We start from the raw sequence: 17,491 nt of genomic DNA, 5'->3' as shown, positions 1-17,491 counted from the left end.
TACAGGACTCGGTATACGAGTCGGAGGAATCTCTAACCCAAGACTCCTCTATTGGTCAAGAGACACTTGACTCCCTTATTGAGGCAGTCAACAAAACATTAATGGTGGACGACGAATCTGTTTCCTCCCAGGAACACGTTGTATCTTTTAAAAAGGCTAAACGCTTCCAAAAGATATTTTGTCCTGAGTTTCAGGACATTATCCAAAAACACAGGGAGCACCCGGAAAAGAGTTTTACGGCTCAAAAAGCCACGGAAGTTAAATATCCTTTCTCAAAGGATCTGGTGAAAGAGTTGCTTCTCTCTCCTTCTGTGGATCCTGCAATATCGCGACTCTCATCTAAAACATAGAAAGTAAATAACTTGGCACTCAACTTGTGTATAGTGATGATTTTAAGAATTAAATATTTATTACTTGGATCACAGTCCAGCATAAACGTTTCGGTCAAAACAATAAGACCTTCTTCAGTAGACTACATTACAAAAGTATAACAAAACAATAATAAGTACATAAAACAATAATAGAGTAATTTTAACTAAGGAGATCAAAATAAGAAAAATCTCACAAGACTTTGTGATATGTGTCAGGTTGGAGGGCAGGAGAGGTAGGGAAAGGGTAGAGTAGTATATTTACATACCCGACTGCTTGTCACTTATGGTCATACATTTGATGTTTGTATACTAATATACCTGTCTCTTCTTGCAGAGTCGTCTCTATTGATTTATCATCATGCAAGTCACCTCCTGATCCCTCCCCACCTTTGGACTCTCCCATCCTCTGTCCCCTACCCGACTGCATATTTATTTTCCTATACTTGTGCTATATGTGGCCACAATTTCTTATAGTGTTGTTTAAAATGTTTCTCTTCATAGTGCAACATAATTCTATGTCCCCACACATCGCTCTATCTATGTTATCATGTGATCGCTGTTTCTAGTCGATCACCATGACTACAACACCCACTATTCATTAACAGGAAGTAGGCGTCAGGCCCGATGACGCATTTCCGGTTTCGGAGTAACACCAGACTACATCTCCCATAATCCTCCAGGGGGTGGTCAGGTGACCATCCTCACTGAGAGATCCTATTGCCACAGGGCGGCCCTTCACTCCCTGACAGGATATGTCATTCACTGAACACACTTCCGGTTTCGGCGATACCTAGGATCCCACCCTGTCATTATTTAAACCAGAGACACTGGCACATGTGCATTCAACCAGCGGCGGACACCGCGTTGATGCACACCATCCGTTTACAACTTATTGGTAAGTTTTGCCTTCTCTCCCTGCCACTTAGATTATCTATTGCTAACACTCTGCTATATTGCAGGGGCCGGTAACACAGTGGCACCTATCCTACAGGACTCTCAAGGAGACCTTGCACAATAGGTGAGCCACGTTTCACTCACTCCTTTTGCGATAGACACCTCCTATGGGGATTTAGGTATCTATGTAATACCACACACATGACTATAACATTGTTTGTACCTATTTTCTAGAATTTTGTGCCACTACACAAGTAACTATTGGCCAATATATACAATAACATTTATGGTGAGGAACTCATTATTATATGGTAAGATACTCAGTCCACCCATATATAGAGCCGTTTATTCCCGCAGTTATGGTTATGGCTATATATGTTTTATTACAGCCAGCACATTGAAAGTTACCCTGCTCTTTCATTCTATGGGATACATACCTATCCTGGCTATTTTAGGTGAGAATCTCCTCAGTTCTGCCTATAAGCTCTGTCTTTGTGAACTAATTTCTCCTACTGTGTGTAGCTCCTCCCACATGACTTTATATTGTGTTTCAGTTACCAACCTTACCACAATTTGAAGAACTATGCGTTCATATCCAATTAATCTGGTCAGTACACCATTCATCCCCCTCACCTTATAATACATTTTTTATCATACTATTACTGTTTCATCACTGTAGGAAATCCTTTCTTTTTAGAGGTCTATTTACAATTAATATATAGGATCTTACCTATACTCTGTGACCCTCTACATCTGACAAGCAGTCGGGTATGTAAATATACTACTCTACCCTTTCCCTACCTCTCCTGCCCTCCAACCTGACACATATCACAAAGTCTTGTGAGATTTTTCTTATTTTGATCTCCTTAGTTAAAATTATTCTATTATTGTTTTATGTACTTATTATTGTTTTGTTATACTTTTGTAATGCAGTCTACTGAAGAAGGTCTTATTGTTTTGACCGAAACGTTTATGCTGGACTGCGATCCAAGTAATAAATATTTAATTCTTAAAATCATCACTATACACAAGTTGAGTGCCAAGTTATTTACTTTCTATAATCTTACTGGTGTGGGCAACCTGTCTTGAGCACCAACACAGCTGTGCCACTATATACTTCGCTCTCATCTAAAACAGTCTTATCCCTATCAGACGGTTCATCAGTCAAAAATCCTTCTGACCGCCAAATTGATTATTTGGCTCGCTCAGTCTTTGAAGTCTCAGGAGCAGCTCTCCTTCCATCTTTTGCAGCTACCTGGGTAGCTAAAGCAATGGTGGCCTGGGCAGAGGTGATAACCTCTACCGTCCATGGCAGTAATCTTCCCCCAGAGATGGCCAGACTAGCTAACCAGATAGCTCAGGCCGGAGATTTCGTTGTTAATGCTTCCATAGATGCAGCTAATTGCGCAGGGCAAGCGGCTGCTAACGCAATTTCCATCAGGAGGGCCTTATGGCTCCGCGATTGGCGAGCAGATTCTGCTTCCAAGAAGTCGCTGACTTCTCTACCTTACCAAGTGGGCCGTTTATTTGGGGAGAAACTAGACCAGATCATTTCTGACGCTACCGGAGGGAAGAGTAAATTTCTTCCCCAGCAAAAACCGGCCCGGCCTTTTCGGAATCAACAGCAGTTTCGATTCCTGTCCTTTTGTAACAACTCCAGTTGGTCCTCCTCCTCCCCTGGTTCGGGATGACGGGAAAACAGAACTTCCCAGGTCTCATACAGACCAAACCGTTCCTGGAAACCGAGACCGTCTGCCCCTAAGCCGTCCGCATCCCTTAAACCTTCTACACAATGACTCGTTGGCGTGTCCGGCGGACACCGACAAAGTAGGCGGACGCCTTCTTTCGTTCCGTCAAAATTGGCTCTCGGTCGTTCACGACGAGTGGGTCAGAGAGCTCGTGTCTTCCGGATACAAAATCGAGTTTTCTTCCATCCCCCCTCCGCGCTTCTTCCAGTCTTCTCCCCCCAAAGCAAGGGTGTCACATCTTCTTCAAGCCATACAGGCCCTTCAAAGGGATGGTGTCAACGTTCCGGTCCCTCGAGACCAAAGGTTCAAGGGGTTTTACTCCAACCTTTTCGTGTTCCCAAAGAAGGACGGGGCCTTACGGCCCATACTGGACCTCAAACTGCTAAACAACTTTGTACGGGTCCGACACTTCAGGATTGACTCGCTCCGTTCTGTTGTCGCGTCCCTGGAAAAAGGAGAGTTCCTCGCATCCATAGACATCAAGGATGCTTATCTACATATTCCAATTTTTCCCTCTCATCAGCAGTTCCTGCGCTTTGCAGTCCAAGAAGAACACTTCCAGTTTGTGGCCTTGCCCTTCGGACTTGCCACCGCCCCCAGAGTCTTCAAAAAGGTCATGGCGGCCGTCATGGCCATTCTTCATGCTCGGGGAGTGGTAGTCCTGCCCTATCTGGACGACCTATTATTCAAAGGTCCATCCCAGTCTGCATGCGAGGAGTCGGTAAGCATCACCGTGGATTCTCTTTCTCGCCTGGGTTGGAAGATCAACTTCGAGAAATCATCTCCAGTGCCGGCTCAGCAAATCTGCTTCCTGGGCATGATCTTGGACTCTTCCCGCGGGTTAGTCATTCTCCCTCCGGAGAAGGTCTTATCCTTACAACATGGAGCGCGCAAGCTCTCCTGCCCAGTCCTTCACTCCATTCGCTTCGCAATGCGCATCCTCGGGAAAATGGTTGCGGTGATGGAAGCCGTTCCGTTTGCGCAGTTCCATCTCCGTCCCTTGCAACAGGCGCTCCTGTTAGCCTGGGACAGGAGCCCGGTTTCCCTAGACCGTCGTTTTCGCCTGCCCCCACAGGTCAGGCAGACTCTCAGGTGGTGGACGCTACAGTCCTCCCTGAACCAAGGGAAGTCCTTTCTTCCAGTGCACTGGTTAGTGGTGAACACCGATGCCAGCCTTTTGGGCTGGGGCGCAGTTTTCAATCACCACACGGCACAGGGTCTTTGGTCCACAAGAGAGTCGCGTCTCCCAGTCAATAGCTTGGAAATTTGAGCCATCACTCTTGCCTTGCGCAACTTTCACCACCTTCTCGCAGGCCATCCCATCAGAATTCAATCCGACAATGCCACAGCTGTGGCGTACATCAACCGACAAGGGGGAACCCGCAGCAGGTTAGCCATGCGCAAAGTCTCCCACATTCTGCGCTGGGCCGAGACCAATCACTCGCTCATCTCGGCGATCCACATACCGGGCGTGGAGAATTGGGAAGCGGATTTCCTCAGTTGCCAAGGTCTTGCCTCAGGCGAGTGGTCCCTCCATTCGGAAGTCTTCCAGCAGATTTGCCTTCGCTGGGGGACGCCGGATGTGGATCTCATGGCCTCGAGGTTCAACAACCAGGTTCCCCAGTTCATTGCTCGTTCCCGCGATCCTTGCGCCATCGGGGCAGATGCTCTGGTCCTGTCGTGGCATCGGTTCCAGTTGCCATACATATTTCCGCCTTTTCCTCTGCTCCCAAGAGTCATCAAGAAGATCAGAGCAGAGGGGAGACCGGTGATTCTCGTCGCGCCCGACTGACCGCGCCGAGCATGGTATGCGGAACTAGTCCAAATGGTCGCTGACACCCCCTGGCGCCTTCCAGATCGCACGGATCTTCTCTCACAGGGCCTGATTTGCCACCAGAACTCCGGGGCCCTGTCTTTGACGGCGTGGCCGTTGAATCCTTGATTTTAGCCCAAGCCGGATTCTCTCCAGGGGTTTCTTCTACCATGATTCGCGCTAGGAAACCCGTGTCCATGCGCATTTATCATCGCACCTGGCGCATCTTCTTTTCATGGTGCAATACCCATGGACGTTCTGCTTTGGTCTTTTCCATTCCGTCCATTCTGGAGTTTCTCCAATCAGGTTTAGAGTCAGGTCTTGCCCTATGCTCGCTCAAGGGCTAAGTGTCCGCATTGTCTGTTCTTTTCCAACGAAAGATCGCTTCCAGACTGTCGGTTAAGATGTTCATCCAAGGAGTCTCCTGGGTGGTCCCTCCCTATAGAATGCCTTTGGCGTCATGGGATCTTAACTTGGTTCTCGGAGTTCTTCAGGAGGCCCCTTTCGAACCATTGCAGGACATCTCTCTCACCCTCCTCTCATGGAAGGTGGTCTTTGTCGTGACGATTACGTCAATCAGGAGAGTTTGAGTTGGCGGCTCTCTTGCCGACCCCCCTTCCTGATTTTTTTCACCCAGACAAGGTAGTTTTGAGAACCTCTCCCTTTTTCCTACCGAAAGTCGTCTCCTCCTTTCATCTGAATGAGGACATTGTCTTGCCATCATCCTGTCCGGCACCAACCCATCGTATCGAGAAAGCGTCTGCAAGCCTGGTTGGGACGTCAGACGGCCAGAGCTTACAGCGCCTGCGCAGCACAGTAGTACACAGCGCAGGCGCCGGTTTTGAAACGTAAACAGCGCTGAGGGGGCGGCGCCGAAAGACCATGAAGATTGGAGTGACGGCAGAGGAGCGGTTCGAGCTGGGGAGTGAGGACCCGCCTCCCTGGCTAGAGACAGGAATTGTGGCTAAGTATCAAATCGCTTTATTTTGGGTATACTTGAACCTAAAACTAAAAGAGCCACCTTGTTAGAATGCAGCATTACTGCTGCGCAAGGTGGCTCTTTTAGTTTATAATGGCTGGAGGGGGGTGACAGTGGCCCTTTGTGTTTACTTAGTGTCCTCCTAGTGGCAAGCAGCATAACACCCATGGTCCTGTGTCCCCCAATGATTGGCTCTAAGAAAAAGATTTTACGGTGAGTACACAAAAATCTCCTTTTTGTAGCAACAGCGAGCAGTATTTCAGCAGCGCATATGATTAACTGCAACTAGTCAAACAGTTGCAAAACTTATTTTTCATTTTTTAAATAAAAGGTTAAGTTATTGAAACCAACAATGCCGGGTTCCATAGTTGCTACATGTAGGTTCTAGAGGAGACAATTAAAACAGGTATTCCAAAAATAAAGTGACCTTTTATAATAAAGTGTAAAGAAAAAAGAACAAGAGCTTTTACAAAATCAGATGGGACCAGAAAATATAGGTGGTCACATGCCACACGCAAGCACGTGCAACCGACTGCTGTGCTCATATCACATTTGTACACGTCTTATGTTACATTAATTGGATCGATGAAGAGGGCTCAGCAAATTATTTCTAACAATGCCCACACTTCAGTAGATGAACACTTGTGTTTTAAGTTTCAGAACTATGTGGGGTTTTTTTTCTCTTTAAAAATAAAATAAAAAAAAAAGTCGACATGCCTTTACCAAATAGGATGGGACCAGGAAATCTAGGAAGAATCGCGTCCGAATAGCGAGCACGTGTAACTTGCCGCTGTATTCAAGAGGCTTGTGTATGTGTCTAATATTAAACTATGGGAGCAATGAAGTGGATTTTATAGATCAGACTATTGAGAACGTAGCAATGCATAATGTGTTAATTTTTTTTATTTTTTAATTTTTAATGACCAAAATGTGTATTTTAGCGTTAGTATTATTTCTTAATTTTTTATGGCCTGGTATTGGGAATTACATACAGTGCTCACAAGGGGGTCACCATCTCAGTCACTATAGCTCCCTTTACAATGAAAGTGCTTGAAATACACCTTACACTTTTTTCATAGGAGGGGAAAGAAGCTCCTATTACAGTTACCAATGATAATGATTAGACAGATCCCATCGCTTTAATGAAGATGACAGTTAGCTTCCCTGATGAAATACTTACAATCTATGAACTTGTTTGGGAGAATATATAAACAGAGCACTACTACAGCAGACAATTATTGTATTCGCTCTAGTAGTCAATGTGATGTTGTGCCAATGCATTCTGGGATTGATAGCAGTGCATACTGGAATACAATTTAGGAAGACATTTTGAAATCTAGATTTCTAGAAAAAAAGCAATGAAAAGACTGAACTGCAGGTAGGTATGTACACTATGTATGAAAGAAGTATGGTTTCATTGAAAAACAGGCAGAGCTTGTTTTATGTTAAACTCAGAGTTCTGGTGATATGGCAGAAAGTCTTGCTCCTGTGATAAAACAGGCAGGGAAATGTGTGAACGCAGCACATGTGACGCTCTGTTGTTTTGTTTGTATAGTCAGTTATAAGTACATTTATGCTTCACCCCCACAATTGTTTAAAATGTACCCTTTTTCATGGGACAACCACTTTAAGGCTATATTGTTGGAGAAATGTAAAAACGTATTGCTCTGGAAAAAAAGGGCAATACGTTAGATCCAAACCTGGCAGCAGTGGGGACTTTAAAGCGGAATATCTATCTAATTGCAGAGTGGTAATATTTACCGTATATACTCGAGTATAAGCCGACCCTCCTAATTTTGCCACAAAAAACTGGGAAAACTTACTGACTCGAGTATAAGCCTAGGGTGGAAAATACAGCAGCTACCGGTGAATTTCAAAAATAAAAATAGATGCTCCATACCGTTCATTATTGCCCCAAAGGAGGTTCCATATAAAGCTGTGCCATATATAATGCTCCATACCGTTCATTATTGCCCCATAGATGCTCCATAGATAGCTGTGCCATATAGAATGCTCTGCACCGTTCATTATGGCCCCATAGATGCTCCTTATAAAGCTGTGCCATTGCTCTGCACCATTCATTATGGCCCCATAGATGCCCCATATACAATGCTCTGCACCGTTCATTATGGCCCCATAGATGCTCCATATAAAGCAGTGCCATATATGCTCTGCACTGTTCATTATTGCCCCATAGATGCTCCTTATAAAGCAGTGCCATATATGCTCTGCACTGTTCATTATGGCCCCATAGATGCTGTGAAGGAACAAATTATGAAAGGTTCTCCATTTTGTGCTAGATTCTCCATTTTGTGTTTTTGACTCCATTTTCTTGTTGCTTAAAGATAAATTCTGTTATTTAATTAGGTAAAAGGTTACAGCTGCCATGAAGTAATTTTATCTTGTTGTTCACAAGCCTGGTATGCAACTAGGCTATGGTTCATAATTGGTATAAAGACCTTGAGTCTTCTGACTCAAGCCAGATAATAGATTCGGGGGTGTATCACTATACAAGACTGAGGCATCTGTTAGAAAAACACATACTATGCCAAAAAGACATGACCATATCTGTAGTTTCCATTTTTCCTGTATTCTTATGGGTTAAGTTTTTCCTGCATTCTTATAGGTTAAGAACTGTGAGCGTGTTCTTATGCTGATTGGTTGAAGTATAATTTCTATGACTATCAAAACTCATACACAATAAAAGGGGGGCCAGAGATCAGCTCGATCCCCCATACAGAGACACATGTCTCCGTCTGGTCATTTTTAGTTGCCGGCAACGCCCTGTAGATTAATTTGGAAATCACTGAGTTAACCGTGAAGGATCAATTTAGATCCTCCCTCAACAATGCTCCTTATTAAGCTGTGCCATATATGCTCTGCACTGTTCATTATGGCCCCATAGATGCCCCATATACAATGCTCTGCACTGTTCATTATGGCCCCATAGATGCTCCATATAAAGCAGTGCCATATATGCTCTGCACTGTTCATTATTGCCCCATAGATGCTCCTTATTAAGCTGTGCCTTATATGCTCTGCACTGTTCATTGTTGCCCCATAGATGTGCCATATAAATCTGTGCCATATATCATGCTGCACCGTTGCCCCATAGATGTGCCATATAAATCTGTGCCATATATAGTGCTCTGCACCGTTGCCCCATAGATACTCCACATAAATCTGTGCCATATATAACGCTGCTGCTGCAATAAAAAAAAAAAAAAAACACATACTCACCTCTCTTGCTTGCAGCTCCTCAGCGTCCCGGCGTCTCTCTGCACTGACTGATCAGGCAGAGGGCGGCGCGCACACTATATGCGTCATCGCGCCCTCTGACCTGAACAGTCAGAGCCAGAGGACGGGAAGACGGAGCGGCGCCCGGCGGGTGGAACGTGGACATGTGAATATAAAATACTCACTTAGTCCTGGCGCTCCCCCTGCCTGTCACACTGTCTTCGGGAGCTCTTCCTCTGTCAGTGGTCACTGGCACCGCTGACTAGAGAAATGAATTTGCGGCTCCACCCCTATGGGAGTGGAGTCCATATTCATTTGTCTAATGAGCGGTCCCACGTGACCGCTGAACAGGGGAAGAGCTGCGGCACCCGAAGACAGTGTGACAGGCAGGGGGAGCGCCAGGAGCGCCGGGACTAGGTGAGTATGCCTCAGCGCTCTCTCCCCCTCACCCACCGACCCCACCGCCGACCGTGACTCGAGTATAAGCCGAGAGGGGCACTTTCAGCCTAAAAATTTGGGCTGAAAATCTCGGCTTATACTCGAGTATATACGGTATGTTTTTAGTATGAGATACCTATTCTTTGAGAGGGAGGGGGTTGGTTTTATTACATTTTTTTAATCAGCAAATTTTAGAAATAACACATAATAAAGTGTGAATTCTGTTTTTACTGTAATCCTTTTTTTTTCCTTGAAGTGAAATAATACCAAACAAAAAACTGGAATTTTTTGAGCCTTGGGTTTATGTGTTTGGCTATGAATTGGTTCTAAAGTCTACACGGCTACCCCTGATAAGTGGCTTTTACAGGCTGTTGGCTATCGTAATGAAAAATGCTAAGAAATTGAAATATTTTGAGGTAAGTGTAATTTAAATTATTTTTTTTAATATGTTTTTGTTTAATTTCTCTTTTTTTTTGTTTCATTTTATTTTACTGTGAAATTATTTTGTTTGGACTGTAACAAACAAATACATTTTCACAGGAATTGTAGTTGCCATTGTTTTTGACAAAATAATGCCTTTGATACATGTACACAGGTAAAGCTCATAAATTACTGATGTTGATTTCAAATGACGAAATGTGTAAATCCTGGATGAACTATTAAAGTAGTCTATGCATTTGGGGTAGATATTCAGTTGTGTGAAAAAGTGTTTGCCTTTTTCTGATTCCTACTCTTTTGCATGTTTGTCACACTTAAATGTTTCAGATCACCAAAAAATGTAAATATTAGATAACACAAGTATACACAATGTTATTAATTAATAAGGGAAACAGAATTTCAAACCTACATGGCCATGTGTGAAAAAGTGATTGCCTTCCCACTTAAAACATAAATAAACTGTGGTTTATCACATCTTTGTGAAGCTGAGTTCAAATTCCCTAAGCACACGCGGGCCTGATTACTGCCACACCTGTTCTCAATCAAGAAATCACTTATATAGTACCTGCCTGACTGACAAAGTGAAGTAGACCAAAACATCCTCAACAGCTAGACATCATGCTATGATCCAAAAGAATTCTGGAACAAATGAGAAACAACGTAACGTAATTGAGATTTGAGTGGGGAAAATATTATACAGCCATTTTTAAAGCTTTGGGACTCCGGCGAACCACAATGAGAGCCATTGCCCATAAATGGCAAAAACTTGAAAGCGTGGCGAACCTTCCCAGGAGTGGCTGGCCGACCAAAATGAGCCCAAGAGCACGGCGACAACAAAAGGCCCCACAATAACATCCACAGGCCTGACTTTCTTCTGTTAAGGTCATAGGAGTTCATAACTCCTCCATGAGAAAGAGACTGGGCAAAAATGGCTCATGTCAGAGTTCCAAGACCAAAATCACTGCTGAACAATAAGAATATAAAGGTTCGTCTCAGTTTTGCCAGAAAACATTGTGATGATCCCCAAGACTTTGGGGAGGATATTCTGTGGACTGACAAGACAAAAGGTGAACTTTTTGGAAGCTGTGTCTCCCAATACATCTGGTGTAGAAGTAACACAGCATTTCTGAAAAGTAACATCATACCAACAGTAAAATATGGTGGTAGTGTTGTGGCCTGGGGCTGTTTTACTGCTTCAGGACCTGGAAGACTTCCTGTAGTAATGAATTCTGCTTTCTACCAAAAAATCCTGAAGGAGAATGCCACTTATTCGTGATCTCAAGCTGAAGCGAACTTGGTTTATACAGCAGGACAATGATCCAAAACACACGAGCAAGTCCATCTCTGAATGGCGTAAGAAAATCAAAATTAAGACTTTGGCGTGGCCTAGTCAAAGTCCTGACCTTCATCCGATTCAGAAGCTGTGGTATGATCTTAAAAAGTTGGTTCCTGCTTGGAAACTCTCCAATGTCACTGAATTACAACATTTCTACAAAGATGAGTGGGCCAAAATTCCTTCAATGTTGTAAAAGACTCATTGCCAGTTATCACAAATGCTTGATTGCAGTCTTTGCTACTAAGGGTGGCCCAACCAGTTATTAGACTTAAAAGGCAATCACTTGTTCACACAGGGCCCTGTAGGTTTGGATTTCTTTTTTCCCTTAATAATAAAGACCTTCATTTAAAAACTGCATTTTGTATTTGTGTTATCTTTGTATAATATTTTAATTTGTTCTATTAACTGAAACATTTAAGTGTGACAAATATGCAAAAGAATATGTAATCGGGAAGGGGAAACCGTTTTTCATACAACTGTATCTTCCGCATCTCTAGTAGAGATGAGCAAATAGGGTCCAGCAGCTACGTTCGTGGCCTGTGGCTGGCGCGTGCATAGGAGGCGGTATGCAGGGCCTCCATCCATCTGCCGCATGCTAATGACGTCCTGCAATTCGTTCCCTCATTTCTAAAGGCTAGTCAACTGCTTTTTACCCTCACATATTTTGTTTATGGACTATTGCTGCAAGTTTCCTGAACTTTCACCCACATGTGAATCCTAATGTTACATGTTGTTAACACTATATTTTTAACATTTTAATATTGAAGTAGTATTTTTGAAACTCTCACTTCTTGTTCTTGTAGGGTGTCAAAACAAAAAGTTCTGGTAAATGGCCACAAAATTCAGAAAAGCTTTCTTGCTTTGCATTGTTTGTGAAATTTGGTAAAGAGGTAAGGTATTTATGTCTTAAAAACTATTGTGGTTAAGAAGTGTTTCCACTTAAATTTACAATATGTGTTCTTGAATATTTTGATACTGGATTTACATTTGGGAAATGCATGTCACTGTATATAAAGATTTTTATTTGTAGGCTGCATTAAGAATTGCCGCACACGTCATCATATCGTATACATTGGACTGCGTTGTCCACTACAAAGACTGTTTTTATGATATGGAGCAACAAGTGCCATAATAAGGAATGTACAATACCTTTTAGCGATATTAATTATGCAAATTGTCTTTTGAGAGAGGAAGAGGACTCTAGTACCACCTATCGGAAGTAGCAATGCTACAAGTCAATATTGACCCTTTAACAGGCCTTGCAATATGACTAAGGATATTAGCCAAATCAGAATCTCATTTTGCAGACACGGTGTTTCGGGTTATTGCCCCTCGTCAGTGCAAAGATTGCTATTTCCAATAGGTGGCACTACTGTTCTAGTCGTTTTCCTCCCTGAAGAGACTGCATATTTAATTTCCCAGAGGAGCATGCAAGGCATTTAAGTCTCCTCATAGTGGTGTGCCAGACCTGGCACGTCATTCTCGTCAAGAAGAATCCTTACCCCTTAGATTTTAGAAAAATTAAACGTTACCATTTCAGCCTTTGCAAATAACTCCAGCCATTTTGCTTGTGGTTTTTAATTTGGATTTGCAGCAAGTAATGGTTCATCTTGTTTCATCTTTTACACAAAACAAAATTGTTGTCAGTGTTTGTATTTTTTCTAGTTTTTAATTTCCTGGTTTATGACCGTTTTTAAGTTTTGGATGTTCTTTTTCTTGTTTCCCTGATTCTTATTTACTTTTATATACATCTATATATTTTGGTTTTATTAATGTTTTGCAGTTTTAATAACAATGTGATTTTTAAACTACGGTAGGTATCCGCCAAGATGAAGCAATTTAAGGATGAACTTTTAGCATCTTGTTTAAAATTAATCCTTTCTCTGCCTCATGATATCATCATGCTTGATATGAAAGCCTACATCCCATCTTTACAAGTAAGCCATAACTTTTTCTACCTGACCATATGGTTGTAAAATAATAGAATTTTATTTTGCACAATAATTGTGTAGTCACACTTTAATCTATGTTTTTTAAAATCATTCCAGGGAATAGGAATCCAAACAGTACTGCATGTTCACATACCCCTTACCCCTCACCTCCCCCCTGATTAATTGCACTGGTCACATGACGTCTCCTGCCAGAGGAGGATCCAGGGGGGGTCCCGTGAATGTATAGATTTATTTTAGACCACCATGGACCCATTTAAAAAAATAATTGACAACTTCTTTACACCCCAGTTGAAGATAATAAAGTCATCTTCTAGTATCTAAACATAAAATACCTGCATGGAAAAGAATAATAATCCTATAGCATAGCTCAACAATTAGGCATACATGCCTTAAAGGGAACCTATCACCCCGTTTTTTTCGGTATGAGATAAAAATACTGTTAAATATGGCCTGAGCTGTGCATTACAATAGTGTAGTTTGTGGACCCCGATTCCCCACCTATGCTGCCGAAATACGTTACCAAAGTAGTCATTTTCGCCTGTCAATCAGGCTGGTCAGGTCGGATGGGCGTGGCTTCTTCCCCCAGATATTGCGTAGTTTTCCGTTGGTGGCGTAGTGGTGTGCGCATGTCCAAGGTCCCCAATCCTGCACGGGGGGGTGAAAATAGCAGCGATGTCCGTTATTCCATTGGTGGTCGGTGGGCGCGGCCATCTTGCTTTGGCCGCGCGTGCGCAGAAGCGGCGCTCTGCTGGCCGCGGCTTCAGGAAAATGGCCGCGGGATGCCGCGCGTGCGCAGATGGAGATCGCGGCGGCCATTTTCCTGAAGCCGCGGCCAGCAGAGCGCCGCTTCTGCGCACGCGCGGCCAAAGCAAGATGGCCGCGCCCACCGACCACCAATGGAATAACGGACATCGCTGCTATTTTCACCCCCCCGTGCAGGATTGGGGACGTTGGACATGCGCACACCACTACGCCACCAACGGAAAACTACGCAATATCTGGGGGAAGAAGCCACGCCCATCCGACCTGACCAGCCTGATTGACAGGCGAAAATGACTACTTTGGTAACGTATTTCGGCAGCATAGGTGGGGAATCGGGGTCCACAAACTACACTATTGTAATGCACAGCTCAGGCCATATTTAACAGTATTTTTATCTCATACCGAAAAAAACGGGGTGATAGGTTCCCTTTAAAGGGAACCAGTCACTGATTCATGTTGCTATAACTGTGGCTCTTTGAAATATCCCTGACTTTAAAGTCCGGTTGGAGACCAGACTAGTCGAGCGCCATCCTGGCCAGCTTCTCCCAGCGCCTCCCTTGGTGATTGATAGTCCTCTCGTTATGGATCTTTAAAGTATATTTTCTCTGAAACACTAGAGCGTTTCAGACTGATTGACCTTGATGCAGTTGTGCAGTCAGGCTTAGACTCATGCTTACTGCGGTTTTGGCAGCATGAATCCAGTGACAAGTTCCCTTTAAGTGTTGGAGATACTTGTTTTATATCATTAGATTGCATCTGTTTTGTATGCATTGCATAGATATTATTAGAATTGACTATAATACATATGCAAGAATATCACATTATGTTTCATTATTTACAGACTGCCTTTAAGTTAGGCTTGAGCTCCCCACAGCTTGCAGATGCTGGCCTTGATGCCCTTGAAGATTGGTCATCTCGAATTCCTCCAGACACAATGGAGCTGTACTACAAAGACATTCTACCATCTCTAGATGGCTACTTGACAGACACATCATCCTCAGGTATGAACATTATTTTGATTGCACGATACATGGGTACATGCAGATCTCAGTTTGAGCTACTCGTCTGCATCGCCTGCTTTGGTGCGTAAGACTTTTTTTCTATTTCTGTCTTTTGTGACACCAAACAGAATACCTCACTTGACCCTTTGTCTCATTTCATATAAAACAAAATGTGTATTGCGTGATTGTTGTGATTTTGTGGAAGCTTGATTGATTTTTTTTTTTATCACTAATTAGTTCAACTTTGGACAAAATTAATGAAATGGCATAAAATGTTGTTAATCAATAAAATGATGGATTCGAACACCCACAATTTTACACTGGATGCTGCTATCATTCACAATTTACTTTGGTGCTTACAAATCTGTTTTGCGCATTGCAATGACATTAGGTTCATGCCTTACAATTTCAGAAAGATCGTCTTTACTTTCTAAATTCCAATAGCAGATGGTACTGGACCCAATGTGTCACCTGCCTACAAAATTACATTCCAGGTGCCAGTTCAAAGCTCAGAGTGCCCAGATTAAATTATCTTTAATCCTCATTGACCTGAGAAGGTAACATGTTGTAGCTTGTTTTTTTCCAATCAGATAATTTTTTTATTGTGAAAGATATCAAAATACATTCACATATTAATTTGTTTTATTCAGAAACAATCAAAACTAAATAAAACTAACTAACGAATAAAAAATATATCATTGTGAACCCAATAAAAACCAGTTCATATTAATGTTCATTGTAGGTATGATAATTTGCTTACTACAATATACTGTTTATACACGAGTATAAGCCGAGGCACCTAATTTTGCCATGAAAAACTGGTAAAACGTATTGACTCAAGTATAAGCCAGGTATGCATTGTCCCCTCATCGCCATGCTGGTATGCACAGCATCCTCTTCCCCATTCTGGTACGCACGGCCTCCTTATCCCCATCCTTGTATGCCTGTCGATCTCATCCCTATCCTGGTATGCATGGCTCCTCATCGCTTTCCTCATATGTATGGCCCCCATCAGAAAAGCATAAAAAAATTAAACCATCCTACTTACCGTCCCTGAGTTCCCTCACATCATCTTGTTCCAGTGCCAGCAGCTGCAGCATCCAGGCGATCACATGTCCCCGATACTTAAGGTAATGGATATTCACTGCGCTCCACACCTATAGGAGTGGAGAGAGGTGAATATTCATTTCTCTTAAGTAACGCACACCTGTGATCGCCTGGTCACTGCAAAAATCCGGCTGCAACTGGCACTGTGTTCGCTATTACATAGAATTAAATATTCTCTGCCAGCGTAGTGGATATTCATTTCTATTTAGCAGCGGTCAGAGGAGTTAGCCGCAGCCCCCGGCTCCTGCCTCCTGTGACCCGTTGCTCCCACTCCATGGTCTAGGATAAGGAGTCGAGTATAAGGCGAGGGGGGCGTTTTCAGCACAAAAAAATATGCTGAAAAACTCAGCTTATACTCGAGTATATACGGTAAATATACATGAATACCATCTGCCTGCTTGTGTATTGCAATAAAATACAGAGAATTACAGCATTTAGACATAATTACCGTATATACTCGAGTATAAGCCGACCCGAGTATAAGCCGACCCCCCTAATTTTGCCACAAAAAACTGGGAAAACTTATTGACTCGAGTATAAGCCTAGGGGGAAAAATGCAGCAGGTACCGGTGAATTTCAAAATTAAAAATAGATGCTCCATACCGTTCATTATGGCCCCATAGATGCTCCACATAAAGCTGTGCCACATATAATGCTCTGCACCGTTCATTATGGCCCCATAGATGCTCCACATAAAGCTGTGCCATATATACAATGCTCTGCACCGTTGCCCCATAGCTGTGCCACATATATAATGCTCTGCACCATTGCCCCATAGCTGTGCCATATAGTGCTCTGCACCGTTGCCCCATAGCTGTGCCATATATATAATGCTCTGCACCATTGCCCCATAGCTGTGCCATATAGTGCTCTGCCCCATTGCTGTGCCATATAGTGCTCTGCCCCATAGCTGTGCCATATAGTGCTCTGCCCCATAGCTGTGCCATATAGTGCTCTGCCCCATAGCTGTGCCATATAGTGCTCTGCCCCATAGCTGTGCCATATAGTGCTCTGCCCCATAGCTGTGCCATATAGTGCTCTGCCCCATAGCTGTGCCATATAGTGCTCTGCCCCATAGCTGTGCCATATAGTGCTCTGCCCCATAGCTGTGCCATATAGTGCTCTGCCCCATAGCTGTGCCATATAGTGCTCTGCCCCACAGCTGTGCCATATAGTGCTCTGCCCCATAGCTGTGCCATATAGTGCTCTGCCCCATAGCTGTGCCATATAGTGCTCTGCCCCATAGCTGTGCCATATAGTGCTCTGCCCCATAGCTGTGCCATATAGTGCTCTGCCCCATAGCTGTGCCATATAGTGCTCTGCCCCATAGCTGTGCCATATAGTGCTCTGCCCCATAGCTGTGCCATATAGTGCTCTGCCCCATAGCTGTACCATACAGTGCTCTGCACCGTCCA

The 17,491-nt window shown here is 43.5% G+C and overlaps 1 protein-coding gene across 1 annotated transcript in view; it reads left to right on the top strand.

Annotated features, from left to right (window-relative positions):
* The window catches only part of PRKDC (protein kinase, DNA-activated, catalytic subunit), a 384,813-nt gene that overhangs the window by 85,169 nt on the left and 282,153 nt on the right, over positions 1-17,491 (top strand). The window contains exons 18-21 of the mRNA XM_077270465.1: positions 9,737-9,896; positions 12,058-12,144; positions 13,072-13,191; positions 14,810-14,969. Coding sequence (XP_077126580.1) covers positions 9,737-9,896; positions 12,058-12,144; positions 13,072-13,191; positions 14,810-14,969 — 527 coding nt within the window. The remainder of the gene's footprint in view (positions 1-9,736; positions 9,897-12,057; positions 12,145-13,071; positions 13,192-14,809; positions 14,970-17,491) is intronic.

The sequence above is a fragment of the Ranitomeya variabilis genome, chromosome 6, assembly GCF_051348905.1.
Source record: "Ranitomeya variabilis isolate aRanVar5 chromosome 6, aRanVar5.hap1, whole genome shotgun sequence".
Lineage (NCBI taxonomy): Eukaryota > Metazoa > Chordata > Amphibia > Anura > Dendrobatidae > Ranitomeya > Ranitomeya variabilis.
The sequence above is the reverse complement of the archived record's forward strand: the minus strand, read 5'-3'. Positions and strand labels throughout refer to the sequence as shown.